This window comes from Fistularia commersonii, chromosome 5, assembly GCF_037954325.1.
Source record: "Fistularia commersonii isolate RoL2024-O1a breed Wild chromosome 5, RoL_Fcom_v1.0, whole genome shotgun sequence".
Taxonomy (NCBI): Eukaryota; Metazoa; Chordata; class Actinopteri; order Syngnathiformes; family Fistulariidae; genus Fistularia; species Fistularia commersonii.
In genome coordinates, this window is record NC_141288.1 from 20,556,753 (window position 1) to 20,571,732 (window position 14,980).

Here is a 14,980-nt window from a genome sequence, read left to right on the forward strand (position 1 = left end):
TCCCCCGTCCTCCCTGCCGCCATGCCGGTCCACGGCGGGATCCAAGATGTCCGCCCGTCGATCCGTGGCGTCCCCCATCCCACCATCACCACCACCACCGCTCGCGCTCCCGTCCATCCCATCATCTTCTGAAGCATGGCTCCCGGTTACCATGTCCACGCCGTCGTCGTCCACACGTTTATATATGTGTGTGTGTGGTGGGCTGTTGTTTCCATGGCAACCCCCCCCCCCTCCCGATACGGGTGTGGTACCGTCAGCGCTTTGTCATCAGTTAACGCCGTCACGGTCCCACTATGGATCTATCTATCTATCTATCTATCTATCTATCAATCTATGGATCTCTCCATCTGTAATTTTTGTTTGAATCGTGATTCAAACCCTCAGACCTTCTCCTCCTGTACACTTATGTCACCGTACCTCCTCCGCTCACCCGCCCCCAGCCCCCTCCTCCTTTCTCCTACGCTGTGGATGATGCGGCGGCGCCCGCCGTGGTCCGGCCGTGGCGCGGCGTGTAGCATAGAAATCCGAATTTTTGCGCTCCTGAGAAGGACGCCATTTTCAACATGTGTCAGTGGAGTTTGGGACACGCCATGGTTCGCACAGGGTCTCCAGATGAAGTCACCTTTTGTAGGAGAGTCTTTGCCTTTACCGTGAGAAGTTATCAATTGATGGATGGTAATTCAAGCTAAACATCTCAACGTGGCCTTTAAGACGCATTTTACCAAAGTGACTGTTGTCCCCAACTGCAGTTAGATGTTTGGAGAATGGCACCTTCCGTCTAGGAGGACGCTGTCTGTCCTCCGTGGAATTAGCAGGAAACAACGTTCGGCCTCCTGGAGGAACTCGTGGCGACAAACGGAGTCCGAGGTCACGGCGGGGGGGCGGCGGGTTCGAGGTCGTAGCGAGAGCGGGAGCCTTCGCCGTCCGCCCGACGTTTTTATGCACCTTCTCGCATGGAGGAGCTGCTGCCGCTGCTGCGGCATAAATAACTAAATAAATCTGTTGAGAATAGCATGGGCTGAATATTTTATCGCTGAGTTATTTCCTGCCGTACAGCCTCTCAACCTTGGAAACTGTACAAAAAAAAAAAAACATTTCCCAAAAGACCCCAAACTCGGGTTTTCAAAAGCTCCCTAGAAGAGGCGGCTGTGAGGGACGTCGTCGGAAAAAAATACACGCGAAATCGGATTTTTCACGCCGGAAATTCATCGGAATTCAACGATAATATCCCCATCCTTTTCCGAATCCTCGGGATTGTTCTTGCCACAATGGACAGGAGACGGGGATCCACCTGAAGGCCTGGGGTTCTCCACTTTAGGAGGTCCTGTCAGTGACAGCTAATGCTAATCTTAAGATCTAACTGCTTTAGAGGGATCCCCAGTTAGCAAGACGCTACTTTCCTATTTTATCAATATTTGTAGCAACTACATAAAAATGAGAATATTTCTCAACAATTCTTGGTTCGTATAAAATAGTTAAAAAAGCATTCGCTCGTAGGCCACCATTATTGTTTACGTCGCAGCGCTGTCTGGGTAGTGACGTCACGAGGTTGACCTTTGGCTCGGTCTCGTTCATCTCGCCGTACGGTGGAGAAACAAGTCATCTGAGCGACCCTTTCCGTTTGGACCCGAGAGACGCGAGCCAGGAAGATAGCGCTCGACGCAGAAGTCCAAAACGAGCTTCGGAGGAAGAGGAGCAAAGACGCGGCGATGCTACGCTAGCAGAGAGAGCTTGTGTTGCGAGGAGCTCCGATTTTTGTCATCGGCTCTTCACCGTAGATGTCCGGACCGCCGTGTTGACCTCGGTGATTGCACTGCTGCCAGTCTTTGGCCATTAGATGCTACTTGTGCAGGAGCGGATTGCTAACGTCCTCGCAGGAGAACGTCCAGCGCCTCCTTCCTGTGCCGTTTCTTCCAGAGGACTTCACCCGTCCCCAAGGACCTTTTGTCTGCTGGGGAAGGAAAACCGCAGGCGCTATTTAGCTTTAGTGTCCATTTCGTAGCTCTTTCATCAGCTTAGCTTAGCTTAGCTCGGCTAGATGCATCCGGAGAGGAACGGCGAGAACACAGCTCTTCGGTTAGCATCGGTCCCTGCACCCAAAAGCAGCGCCATGTGTCATTATTAGCATTTATACCGTAACGACCCAAAGCTAACACTAGCGAAAGCCAAAGCTAACATGAGCAACCTCCAGCCGTCATCAACCCAGCACGCACTGCGCCTGTAAAACAACGACGGTGCCTCAAATATGTGCTCTAAATTGCGATTGTTTTTCGAAAGAAATCACAAATCGTCATGTTTTTTTAAAAAAAGAGACAAATATATTCATGCCTGCTCGTCGTCCCGGGCGGGTGAAGGTAATTCCCTAAGTACCCTATCGGTTAAGATTGATCAGAAACGTGCCGATAGCAGGAAACGGGACGATCGCCGCCTCGCGCTCAAAATATCCTCGCCGCTCATGGATACAGACAGGAAGTGGCCGAAGCAGGTGTGTGTAGACGCGCTCGCCCGTCTCTTTGTCGCCATGCGGTTCCTCCCGGACGGCGGCAGAACCGAGCATGATGCCCCCAGTCGTCTCCCAAATCTCTCCATGTCAGTTGATTTTGATGGGATTTTGTCGGACGCAGATCTCCATTTAACTGCGTGTGTGTGTACGTGTGTGTGTGTGTGTGTGTGTGCGTGCGTGTGTGCGTATACACATATGTATTATGCCTATTTACATCCACATGTATGTGTGGGTGGGAATATGCATGCAAATGCTGTATCGCCGTGCTGTTCGTGTGTGTGTGTGTGTGTGTGTTTGTATGTGTGTGTTTGCCTCTTTTATCTGCATGTGTTCCCATGCGTCTTGTGTTTTTTTTTTTTTTTTTTTATTTTCAAATGAAAAAAAAAAAAAAAAAAAAAACACCAAACCCCACCAAAAGGGACTGCAGAACTCTGAAGAGAACGCCAGGATCTCCATCACCTTCTTCCGGCTGTTCCGCGTGATGAGGCTGGTGAAGCTGCTGTCGCGCGGGGAAGGGATTCGGACCCTGCTGTGGACCTTCATCAAATCCTTCCAAGTGAGGGGAGAACGGGACACAACATGCTAGAAGAAGGGGGAGGGATGGAGGGATGGAGGGATGGAGGGAGGGAGGGAGGGTGCTTTAACTTTATGGCGACCCCTTTTTACCGATCCCTCAGCTGGAGTTTACGGCACGCGCTTAAAAAGGCATATTCTCTTTAATTTAGCCGTAAATCACCCGTTTAATCCGCCGGACTCAATCAATGGTCCTAAAAAACGGATTGATACGGCGGCGCAATTTGTCCGGATTCTCGATAAATCCATCCCGGTGGAAGGAGATGTGTGTCCTCCTCCTGCTGATGCATAAGAACAGGTTATATCTGCTTTAATAATGACCGTAAAGGAGGGAAAGAATTTGAATTTTTAACACAAAAAAAAACAAAAAAAAGGCAGGGATTCAACCAGCGTTCCCCTCTCCTCTTCCCTTTTAGCCCCCACTCCTCCTCCATCTCTCGCTCCTCTACCTTTATTTCCCCCCCACACTCCCGACACCCTACTACTAACCGCTAGGCGGCCGAAGCAGTAGATAATCTCGGCGCTCCGTCGAAAGGTGAAATCATTTAAGGCAGTGGTTCTTAACCTTGTCGGAGGAACTGAACCCCACCTGTTTTACACGCGCATTCACCGAACCCTTCTTTATTGGATGGAGGATCGTTTCGTCGATGGGTGCAAAGAACAGGCGGAGTAGCCTTTTCATGGAATCTGGCTCCCTTCACCTTGAATCCAGCAAGCGCTATGTTCTTGTAGTTCCCATCTCCACGCAGCTGAAGGAAGCCTTCCCTTAGTTTTGCCGGTGCCGGACTAGAATTGCCCATCTTGTCTTTCCAAATCATGCAGTCAGGACATCGATTCCAATCACGTTCCGTCATACGTGTGAATCCGTATTGTACGTGTTCTTCCGACCGCTTTCTTTTTTTGCCCGACATAATTAGTATGAAGGGATTAAGAAAGAAATCACATGACGTACCATCACGACAGTCACAAGTAACTACAACTGAGCGCGCCGAAATCCCCGCAGCACGGATAGGCCGAGCTATGTAGCGTGATCGCCTGCGGTCGGTGATGTCATCACCAATGTGTGTCTTGACCTCCGCCGAACCCCTGGGGTTCGATCGAACCCGGGTTAAGAACCACTGATTTAAGGGGATGTAAGAAAAAACAAACAAAAAAAAAACAACCCGCTTTCCCCGCCTATATTTCCCACCTGCACGATTCATCAGCGGACAATCCGGCTTTGGCGGAAAGCAGCTTGTTTTTTTTTTTTGGTTCCGTCAGACAAATTGATTTTTTCGTGAGGGTCGCAACCCCCGGGCGTCCGTTTCATCCCGGCCCTCCGGCGGCGTCGGTTCTGGATGGAAGGGCGTCCGCGGGAGGTCACGCCGTCCACCTCGTATCACTGACGGGTCTGTCTCCTCTCCAGGCTCTGCCCTATGTAGCTCTGCTCATAGTGATGCTATTCTTCATATACGCTGTCATTGGCATGCAGGTAAGCCGTCCTCCGCCCGTCACCTCCCTACCTTCTCTCCTCCCCTTTTTGGGGCGCCGTCGCCGTTCCGCCGAGCGAAAGACGCTTTCGATTCGATCGTCCGGGACGACGGGACGCGTTGATCTTTTGTCACCGCTGATGTTCTCCTCCCCCCCCCGTGCAGATGTTTGGTAAGATAGCGCTCCAAGACCACACGCAGATCAACAGGAACAACAACTTTCAGACGTTCCCTCAGGCGGTGCTGCTGCTGTTCAGGTGGGGGGACGTCCACGCCGCCACTCGCGAATAATTCGGGCCGGTGAAGGACGGAAGCCGAGGCCCGTTACGGTGCTTCCTACTGACCTCTGCAAGAAACTGTACTCTCTCATGCAAATATCAGTCTGTATCTGCGTGCACTTTAAACTCCACACCTCATGGTTTCACACAACAGTGCATTTTAATGCTCATTTGCATTATTTTGTTCATTAGTGAGATGGCGAGAAACGTCTTCTCCGTACGTCCAGTACATGCGGAGACATCGGCAATAAGCCGACTTGGACTTTTATTATTCTCGTATTTACTCGTATATTACATTACATTACATTTGGCAGACGCTTTTATCCAAAGCGACTTACGATAGAGGACATGAGGACTGCAAATAACACTTGCAAATACAAGATGCACAGGAAATATATTTGTATTTATTTTCATATTTTATTATACTCGTTGTTATAAGATCAACTTTCAAGGGGAAGTTTTTTGGTCACAGCAACAGTTATAGTGTCGCTACATATGAATATAAATATAAATAGAGAGACGATTGGAAGAAATTTTGAAAATAGCAAAGACTTCCACAAATAGACAGCAGTGAGAACAGCAAGAACATCAAGAATAAGAAGGAACACAATGAAAATATGATCTAAAAATCATTTATCAAGATGAAATACATTTTTTAAATCATGCATTTTTTTAGTTTATTTGAGTGTTGAAACTCCTAACAGTGTTGCATCTGTGTGTTCACCTCCTGTGCGTCCTCACATCTATATGTGTGGTTGTTTCAATGTGTGTGTGTGTGTGTGTGTGTGTTTATGCGTCACCGCACATGGAACGTCACGCTCCCGTGAACTCCCGCCGTGCGCATCGGTATCTGCATGAACGTCCTCCTCCTTCCGTCCGTCCGTCCGTCGGCCTCCAGGTGCGCCACAGGCGAGGCGTGGCAGGAGATCATGCTGGCCTGCTCGCTCAACCGTCCCTGCGAGAAAGACTCCGCCAACGAGAACAGCGTGGCCAGCGAGGACTGCGGAAGCCAGTTTGCCATCATCTACTTCGTGAGCTTCTACATGCTCTGTGCCTTCCTGGTGAGTCCGGACGCCTGGACGTTTCTCCTCTCGGAGAAAGACGTCTGGTCTGAATCCCGCCGACTCCCCGCCTCAGATCATCAATCTGTTCGTGGCCGTCATCATGGACAACTTCGACTACCTGACGCGCGACTGGTCAATCCTGGGGCCGCATCATCTGGACGAGTTCAAGAGGATCTGGGCGGAGTACGACCCCGAGGCCAAGTGAGTACCGCGTCCGGGCGACCGCCCGTGTGGTCCGGCGAGAGTCTACGAGGGAGTCACTCCTGCCGGTCCTGCTTTTCCCAGGGGGAGAATCAAACATCTGGACGTGGTGACTCTGCTGCGGAGAATCCAGCCCCCTCTCGGCTTTGGGAAGCTCTGTCCGCACAGGGTCGCCTGCAAGGTGAACGCACAAACACACCGCGGGTCCGACTCCGGGGGCGTCTTCTTGCGAGTTGTAACGGATCTAAAACCACTAGCGGCGTCTCTGCAACGCAGGGAAAAGTTTGACCTTCCGGTCGAGAAGCTGCATCCGTGAAGGACACATAGGGGACCCACGAGCCTGAGTAGAATCTAACGGCTTAAATGACAAAAATGTATGCTTTTCACCCTTGCAGCGGCTGGTGTCCATGAACATGCCTCTGAACAGCGATGGAACCGTGATGTTCAACGCCACTCTGTTTGCCCTGGTCAGGACTGCACTCAGGATCAAGACAGAAGGTGAGTACGACAAGGAGTTCTCCTACAAGAGCACAAGAAGTTGCATCGACGCAGCAGTGACCGTCACACAGATACGATCGGTTTTTGGTAGTTTGTATTTTCTTCGCAGACGACGTTGTCATTTCTATTCCTGGCCCGCTTTCTGCCCCGACTTTTTACTGCATTTGAGTTGCGTAAAGGAAAGGTAGCTTTCTGTAGTGAGAGAGAGCATCAGCTAGAAGGAAAGGAAAGGTGGAGAAGATGCAGCTGTAGAGGCCGCAGGGGTGAAGATGTGGTGGTTCCTCTTTGGGAGGGAGGAGGACGGAGAGGGTCAAGGACGAGTCCATCAGAGGGACGGCAGAGATGGTTTGGACATGGACAGAGGAGGGATGGAGAAGATCTGGGTAGACGGATGCTGAGGTTGGAGGTCTGGAGGAAGACCAGAGAAGACGTTTATGGATGGAAGGAGTGAGGACAGGAAGTTCATCGGTGTGAGAGAAGAGGATGCAGAAGGAGGTTGCAAGGCATTTCAGTCAAGTAGGGTTTTCACGGAACCTCCAAGCTGTAACCCGCAGTTTAGGAGCTTTATCTTCTGCCAAAAAGATGGTAGTGAGACCTTCAAGTGTGACCTGGCTGTGCATGCTGTCTCCTCAACACCCATGTTAAATACCCATGCTGTGGCCAGGCTACCAGCAACCTCCCTGCAGAATTGCCTCTATGTGCCGTTTGAACGGTGTGTGTCGACAGGTAACCTGGAGCAGGCCAATGAAGAGCTGAGGGCCATCGTGAAGAAGATCTGGAAGAGAACCAGCATGAAGCTCCTGGATCAAGTAGTCCCCCCCGCTGGCGGTACGCCGTGTCGAGTCTATCTCTTAAAACTAACGTAGTCCCATCCTCGTCGAAGATCTCTCGTCGGCTTCCGCGCCCATTTTTTTGTTCTTGTCGAATCTCCCACAGATGACGAGGTTACCGTCGGAAAGTTCTACGCCACTTTCCTCATTCAGGAATATTTCCGCAAGTTTAAGAAGAGGAAAGAACAAGGGCTGGTGGCCAAAGTGCCCCCCAAAACTGCCCTGTCTCTGCAGGTGCGCAGATCATTTTCATTCCTGCGCAGAAGGTCCAGGAAGTTGAATGTAGTCGCCATACATGTATTTCAAGTGCGTTTGTTTGCTCCTCTGCGTAGGCGGGCCTGCGGACACTGCACGATATCGGGCCAGAGATTAGAAGGGCCATCTCTGGAGACCTCACCGTGGAGGAGGAGATAGACAAAGGCCTGAAGGAGCCGGTGTCGGCCGCTTCCGAGGACGATATCTTCAGGGTAAAGGTCGGATACACACACCCTCATTCACTCTCCGGAGAGAGAACAAAAGAACGAGAGAGAGCGAAAGTGAGAGAGTGAGAATCCACAACCATCTCGAAGCCATATTACTACTCCCATGTAGATGTGCATCTGCTCCTGCATGAGCTCAGCCACAAAGGGTTCTCTAGAAGCCTCTTGTCCACCGTAGAGCTTGACTAGGACGTTGCTGCCGAGCTGGTAAGTCAGCAGGCGTCCATTGATGCATCGCCTCCATGTCTGCGGGCTGCGCTTTTCCGATCGATCTCATGCAACGTAACCATCTTCGATCACAAACTCATCCGTTTATGACCCGCGTCCGTTCGCGGATGTCGGAAAGGGAAAGCGCTCTGCTTGATCCATGCGTTCGCGGCAGCTCTTTGTTCACGTCATCGGCTGCTCCGGGGAATGTCTGTGAACCTATTTAATATTCTGTGTTTGTACTCCACTCAAACCCCTCCCTCTCGTCACTTGATAAACCACCTTAAATTTGTCTTTTCAATAAGGTACCGTGGGTAACCTGTGCGGCCCCAGGTCTGAAAAGAGTACCGCAGTTGTGCAGCATTTACTTGCAGTAGAGAAGTCCAGAGCAGGTCAGAGCCTGTAACAAGCATACAACAGAGTGCTGAAAGAGGAACTATGTTACTGCATGAGGGCGTCCGGAGTGGCAAAGAAGGGGTGCAAGACATGTATGTGTGACGGAGGATTACTAGATGGAGGTGGGAGTGCATCAGGGATCAGCTCCGAGCCCCTTCCTGTTGGTAGCGGTGATGGACGGGCCGACAGATGAGGTGAGACGGGAGTCTCATCTGATGTTTGCAGATGTGATCTGTAGTGCGAGCAGGGAGGTGGTGGAGGAAGCTCTTGAGAGGTGGAGGTAGGCTCTGAGGAGGAGAGGGATGAAGGTTAGACGCAACGAGACGGGACGCATACCTGTGAATGAGAGGGACTCAAGCAGAGCGGTGAGGCTACCGGGTGCGGCGCTAACCAAGGCGGAGGGTTTGAAGTACTTAAAAGTCAACGGTCCGGAGCGACGGTGAGTGTGGAGAAGATGTGGAGAATCATACAAGCAGGTCGGAAGGGATGGAGATGATGATGGAGAAGGTGCTTGTCCAGGGGTGGTCCTCCGCTTCCATGTCATCTCCACCCATCTGGTAGCGCAGAGAACCCCCACCCACAGGATGCTTGATTCTTTCACACTCCTTTCTCCAAAGCCTTCGAGAAAGTCCTGTTTAGACTGCAATTTCTGGAATACTGATCCCAAGCCGCAACCGCCCCCACGGAACAAAGTCGGTGTGATCCTGGTCTTCAGCTCGATCCCATCTGAGTGCTGAAATGCATTTAGTTAACACCGTGTGATTGACCGATGAGGTATTCATGAGCCGTTAGCGGTTAGCAGGTGACCCGCAAGATCGCGATCAATATAATACTCGGAAATTGATCTTTATCGTGTCGCCACTCTCCATATCATTAATGTCTGACAAAACCTTCCGCTGGATCAATATTTGAGTTTTATCGATGCGCTATCAGAAAGCGGCTCCATCGGCCCAGTATCCGCCGGACTCGACCGCTCGCCATTCGGTCATTTTCAGATGCTTAATTCCTCCTTCGATGTCCGATTTTCCCCCACAGCGGAGCGGAGGGCTGTTCGGCAACCACGTCAACTACTACAACCAGAGCGACGGCCGAGCGTCCTTCCCGCAGTCCTTCACCACCCAGCGTCCCTTGCACATCAGCCAGAAGGACTCGCCCTGCGAAGGCGAGAGCCCGTCCCACGAGAAGCTCATGGACTCCACCACTTTCACCCCTTCCTCTTACTCCTCCTCCGGCTCCAACGCCAACATAAACAATGCAAACAACACCGGCATGGTAGGAGTGGCGACGCAGGGCGTCAGTCGGTTCCCGAGCCCGTCCATTAGCACGGTGGACGGGCACACGGGGCAGCCGCTCACCCCCATCCTGCTTCCAAGGTCCGCTTGGTGCTTTCCTCCGAAGAGGTAAGGGGGGCGTTGATCGATATCTTCTCACCATCGATGTTATAATCACTCCTCTACCTCCGTTCACCTTTCTCCCCCCTTCTCTTCTCCTGTCTTTTCATTTCTGGTGGCGAGCAGGACGTGTTTTTATGACACCCTCATTCGGTATGTGGCCAGGCGGCGGAGGGAAAATGTGTGTGTGTGTGTGTGCGAGTGTGTGTGTGTGTGTGTGAGTGTGAGTGTTGTGTTGGTTTTCCCGGCTCACCTGATCAGGTCCCGTCGTACCACATGATCCCGCATAGCTGACCAAGCGTCGCGGCGGACGCTTGTTGCTATGCACGTACGGCTTTGGTCGCTCCGGCCGATCCCAGACCACATGCCGCTCGCTCTGAGCCGGAGATAGGACGTTTGGCCGGACCGGACCAAACCGGCCCTATCGAACGCTTTCGCCGCTGCTGGTTTCCCGTCCGTCGAGGCGGGTCTGGGCTGCGGGGAACATCTGAAAGCTCATACTTGATGTCCAGCCTTAGAGATCAGTGCTTTGCTTGTGGTGGACAATCAACTCATTCATTCATTCATTTGTTACCTATGCTAAGCTTATCCTGCGCTCGGGGTCGCCGAGTTGTTTAACTGCAATCTATTGGGGATGGGAACATTGGGGATGTGCAGGTACTATTTGGCAAAGGACAGTTATAAGATGCTTTACATGAAAAGGGAAAGAGAGAGTGAATGGTTTGGTCTCCGTATGAGAGGGGCAGAAGTTGTATGCTCCTATGTTCACCCTGTGTTGGATCCAAGGTGAACCCAATCACAGTTGGATGAGGCTCCGGCGCTCCCGCGACCCTGACTGCCGGACGAAGAGTTTGGATAACGAATGAAATGAATGAATGAATCTATGAGAAGGAGGTCTCGGGCGCAGTCCCGGTTCAGGCAGAGCCAGGTATCAGCTTTCTGATGCATCATGCATTGGTATTTCCTTCGCTCAGTCACGTGTCCCGGTCCGGCTCCACGAGATGCTCTTCCAACCCAGAACTCGCTGCCCGGGCCCTTAAAATAGCTCCGTATTTAAAAAAAGGGGGGCATGGTGACGTTTATATGCAGTGTTTTTGTTTTTCTTCACCGGTCAGCTCTCAGAGGAGGTCCTCGTGTCGGCACAAAATAAAAAGCCGATTCTGTGTTTGTGGATTCGTCAGAAGCAAAGTATCCGCCGCAGAATATACTACAGTAATGGGCGGAAAAAAAAAAACTCGCATTTCACTTTTATTCAAAAAGAAAACAACAGTCTGGTGAAGAAGGAAACATCAGAAGGTAAATGTCAGGATGTCTCCTGACGGCAGTGAGAAAATCAGCTAGGTTTTATAATTACATGGGAAAAGGTTGGTGCTGAGAAGCAGATTCGCAGATGCTTAGAGATGCTTAAATGGCCTTCAAGACGTAATCTATCCACTCCGTCCGTCTGAGATCTCAGATCTGCATCTGTCGAAAAGCCCCGGCAGCCCAGCTAGAACTTTTATAGTCATCACAAAAGCCCCTTCCTCACTGGAGGAACTTTCTATAGTACCGAGAACCTTTTCAGGCACTAGACCGTTTCTTGGTACATTCAGACAGCAGAGGAACCAGGGACCCTGGACTTTCAGCGCCTAAAACCATCTTAGCACCTACTCTGAGGCAGGTTCTTCTTACTGTTCCATAGGAACTCATTTCAAGTAGGTGGAACTCATAAGCCATGTCTATTTCCAGACACTTCTTGTCGTGCCCCATTCTTATAAGCTATGGTGGTCACTGCTCAGATGTTTTCGCGGGACAAAATGGACAGAAGCAGTGAGAATTAGAGCGCCGAAGAGGTCCGAGCTCTTCTGGCCTGCTACATCTCGCAGAGGAACAGCTACCAGAATAAGTGCTGAGTTAGCTAACGGCTAATGGGGTTCTTCCCAGTGCAGGGCAAAGATAAAAAAGTCCACCCATCTGATAGTCCATGGTTATTATTCCATGAACGCTGCGGCAGCTTCACCTCCGTGGCGTCTACGTCATCTTCTTCTTCTTCCTCTTCGGTCGTTTGTTTTCAAGTGTGGAGCTTCAGGTTCACGTCGCAAATGTTAGCATCACACCTACCGTGGTCCCTCGCTCTCTGTGGGAAGGTAAAACCGAAACGGTTCCCCTGGAGTTGGAGGCTTCTTCCTGGAACGGAGTCCCAACTGGACACTTCATAGAACTCTTGTGTCTGATATCAGCTGGCAGAAGCTCATCACTCTGTAGATATTGTCTCCAAAGTAGCCGTTGAAGCTCCCGAGTCCATGCGTCCCCCTCTGAACGTCTGCATTTCAGTTTCCAGGTTGCCTCAAACGCCCCTCCTCCCTGCTTCTGCAGCTCCCTCTGCTTCCCCCTGCTATCCTAGCTCTTCTCGCCACGGTAGTTCCACCTCAGCGGGTTTCCAAGCTCCCCTCTCCAAGCTCCTCTTTTCCCTAATCAGCTGCTTCCTCTCCCCTTGTGTTTACGTCCGTCTCCGTATTCGTCGACTCATCTTTGCTCCGTGTTCACTTTGTGCGTCTGTCTGTGTGTGCGTTTGCTCGTATCGTTGTCGGCTTCGTTCGGACTAGCTCGGACTCCAGCGACAGCCGCCTGCCAATCATCCGAAGAGGGGAGGGGTCCACGGAGGAGACGTATGACGAGAGCTACGCCGACGAGAGGGAGTACCACGAGGACGACCACTCGCTCTCCTCTGACATGTATGCCCAGCTTCGCGCCATGGTTGCCCAAGGGTTCCACATCCGGCAGCCGGTCTGAATCTGCTCCCCCTGTCTGCGTCTCCAGGCTGGTGTATCACGACGACACGTGTAAGCAGCTGACGCCCATGGACGAGGGAGAGGAGGTGGAGGACAGAAGAGGAGGCTGGCAGTCTCCGAGAAGAGTCTTCCTCTGCCCCACTTCTCTAGGTGTGCAGAAACATCCGACCCCTTCGGAGTGGCAGCGGAAGTGAATGTGTTGTTTGAGGAGTTGCCTTCAAAAAGGGAGCCCCGGAACTCCAAACAAACAGCAAGATGGTTGGACTTCAGACCACGGGCCAGTCTGTGTGGAGTCTGTATGCCCTCCTCATGGGTTTCCTCCCACGGTGCTACAAGTTCCAGTAGACCCAAATGAGTGGATGAGAGGGCGAATGGTTGTATGTCTCTATATGTGATCCTGCGATCGACCGAAGTGAACCCCGCCGCTCGCCCAATGACGGCTTGGACGGGCTCCGTGAACCCCGCCTTTCGCCCAATGACAGCTTCCGTGAACCCCGCTTCTTGCTGCCTCTCACCCAATGACAGCTGGGATAGGCTCCGGCATCCCCACAACCGCAAGTGCAGGATAAGCGGTAGACAATGAGTCAATCCATCTCGACAAAAACCAACGTAAATCGTAAAGTACGAACAGGACTCGAGTCCGATTTCCGCACATTCCCACGTATTCATACATAAACTATCTCCTTGTACGCCTGTGGAGGTGCTCGGTCATACAGGTCCTGGTCAAATCTTGTCAAAATCGTCTTATCGTAGCAACTGGACTTGATTTTCTTTCCTTGAAGACATTGCACCACTCGTCTGAGAAGCTTCCTCGGTTCCATGGACTGTGGGGAGTTTCCGAATATAAGCACCAGGGTCGGGGGCAAGTCTAAGTAATGATGGCTTGTTATGCAAATGGGGAGTCGTTGCGCAGAAACTAGGTCGGAGTTGTTATGCGAATGAGGGTGTCGTTAGGCGGGAACAAAGGCACAACTTCTGGGGACGTATCTGGATTAAAATGTGAAAATATGGAGCCAAAACTCTCAGGATGTGAACGACGGAAAGAAACCCGCTGGATCGCATGGACTGAGGCTCCGGTGTTGGATCTTTGGGGTTTGGAGGAGCGGATGGGCCCGGTTGGTCTAAGCTCATCTGTCTTGGGATGGATCTCAATACGGCATTGTATGGAGACAAAGGGTCTTGAACCATCTGTCTTCTTCAGCCAGAATGGGGATATCACTGTCTCCAAAGGAGTACCCCTTGTCCTTCCGGAGGAGGTGGACTGCAGAGTTCTGTCCTGAAGTGGTGGCTCTCCTGTGTTGGACCATCAGGTTGTGTCGAGATTGTTTTGTCCCTCCAGCGTAGATGTCCGCAGTCACCACATTTCCGAATGCGGCGCACAAAACTCCCCACGGTCTGGCAGAACTGGAGAAGCCTTCAAGGGTAGAAAACCAACTACGATAAGAAGATTTTGACAAGTATCTCCACTCATATTTCCACACCTTTTACACCAGATCGCACCCACCTCTTTGCCCCTTTGTAACTTGAAGACCACTCCATGCATCTCTAGAGGACTCTTCTCTTAGTCTACATCTGCAAAGCGTCCCCTCAGCTTCCTCACCGCATTCAAAGTCCAAATAAACCTTAGCAAACGGGACGATCCTGTGTCTTTTTTCTCCCGGCCCAGGGCGGCGATCGTCCTTCCACCTGGAGTGTCTGCGGAGGCAATCCAGGCCGGACGTCTCCCAGAAGACGTCTGTCCCCATGCACCTGGTACATCACCAGGTACTGGGACGTCCTCACGTGTACCCTATCTCCATCTGAAGAGGACAAGGGAGTACAGAAAGCACACGTTGATGCCGTCCTTCTTGTCTTCTGTCCTTGCTCCAGGCTCTGGCGGTGGCCGGGCTGAGTCCGCTGCTCCGGAGGAGTCACTCGCCAACTCTTTTCAGTCGGTTGTGCTCCACGCCTCCGGCCAGCCCCACAGGTACGCTCCTTGAGCTCACCTCCGAGTTGTTCCCGATGGTCCGGTGAGCTCCTGGCAAGGTGGCTCCGGAGGCCACGACCGGCAATGCCGTATGACGTAGCCCGGCGTTATCGGATGAAGTAGCGACGTGTCTGTTTTCCAGGCCACGGCGGCGAAGCCTCCTACCAGCGAGTGCCCTCTCTGAGGTTGGAGAGCTCCAGTTCCCATGAGAAGCTCAACACCAGCTTGCCCTCCGTCAACTGCGGGCCCTGGTGAGTGTCCCGGAGCTCTGGTGGAGGTCCAAGTCCAGGTGTAAGTTCTCATTGCTTCGTTTTTCCTTTGCGTTTGTTGTTTTTTAATTGAGGAAAACGTTTC

At 51.8% G+C, this 14,980-nt stretch overlaps 1 protein-coding gene across 11 annotated transcripts in view; it reads left to right on the forward strand.

The window, feature by feature from the left end:
* cacna1c (calcium channel, voltage-dependent, L type, alpha 1C subunit) overlaps window positions 1-14,980 on the forward strand; it is a 142,996-nt gene that overhangs the window by 125,404 nt on the left and 2,612 nt on the right. For 8 of the 11 annotated variants that reach the window (XM_086147285.1, XM_086147291.1, XM_086147292.1 and 5 more), the window contains 17 exons: window positions 2,922-3,059; window positions 4,482-4,547; window positions 4,711-4,802; window positions 5,722-5,884; window positions 5,961-6,088; window positions 6,173-6,269; window positions 6,484-6,586; window positions 7,313-7,414; window positions 7,523-7,650; window positions 7,749-7,889; window positions 9,534-9,898; window positions 10,016-10,042; window positions 12,475-12,603; window positions 12,689-12,810; window positions 14,327-14,424; window positions 14,530-14,626; window positions 14,769-14,877. In XM_086147285.1, coding sequence (XP_086003411.1) covers window positions 2,922-3,059; window positions 4,482-4,547; window positions 4,711-4,802; window positions 5,722-5,884; window positions 5,961-6,088; window positions 6,173-6,269; window positions 6,484-6,586; window positions 7,313-7,414; window positions 7,523-7,650; window positions 7,749-7,889; window positions 9,534-9,898; window positions 10,016-10,042; window positions 12,475-12,603; window positions 12,689-12,810; window positions 14,327-14,424; window positions 14,530-14,626; window positions 14,769-14,877 — 2,105 coding nt within the window. The remainder of the gene's footprint in view (window positions 1-2,921; window positions 3,060-4,481; window positions 4,548-4,710; window positions 4,803-5,721; window positions 5,885-5,960; window positions 6,089-6,172; window positions 6,270-6,483; window positions 6,587-7,312; window positions 7,415-7,522; window positions 7,651-7,748; window positions 7,890-9,533; window positions 9,899-10,015; window positions 10,043-12,474; window positions 12,604-12,688; window positions 12,811-14,326; window positions 14,425-14,529; window positions 14,627-14,768; window positions 14,878-14,980) is intronic. The other 3 variants (XM_086147286.1, XM_086147287.1, XM_086147289.1) reach the window with 3 other exon arrangements.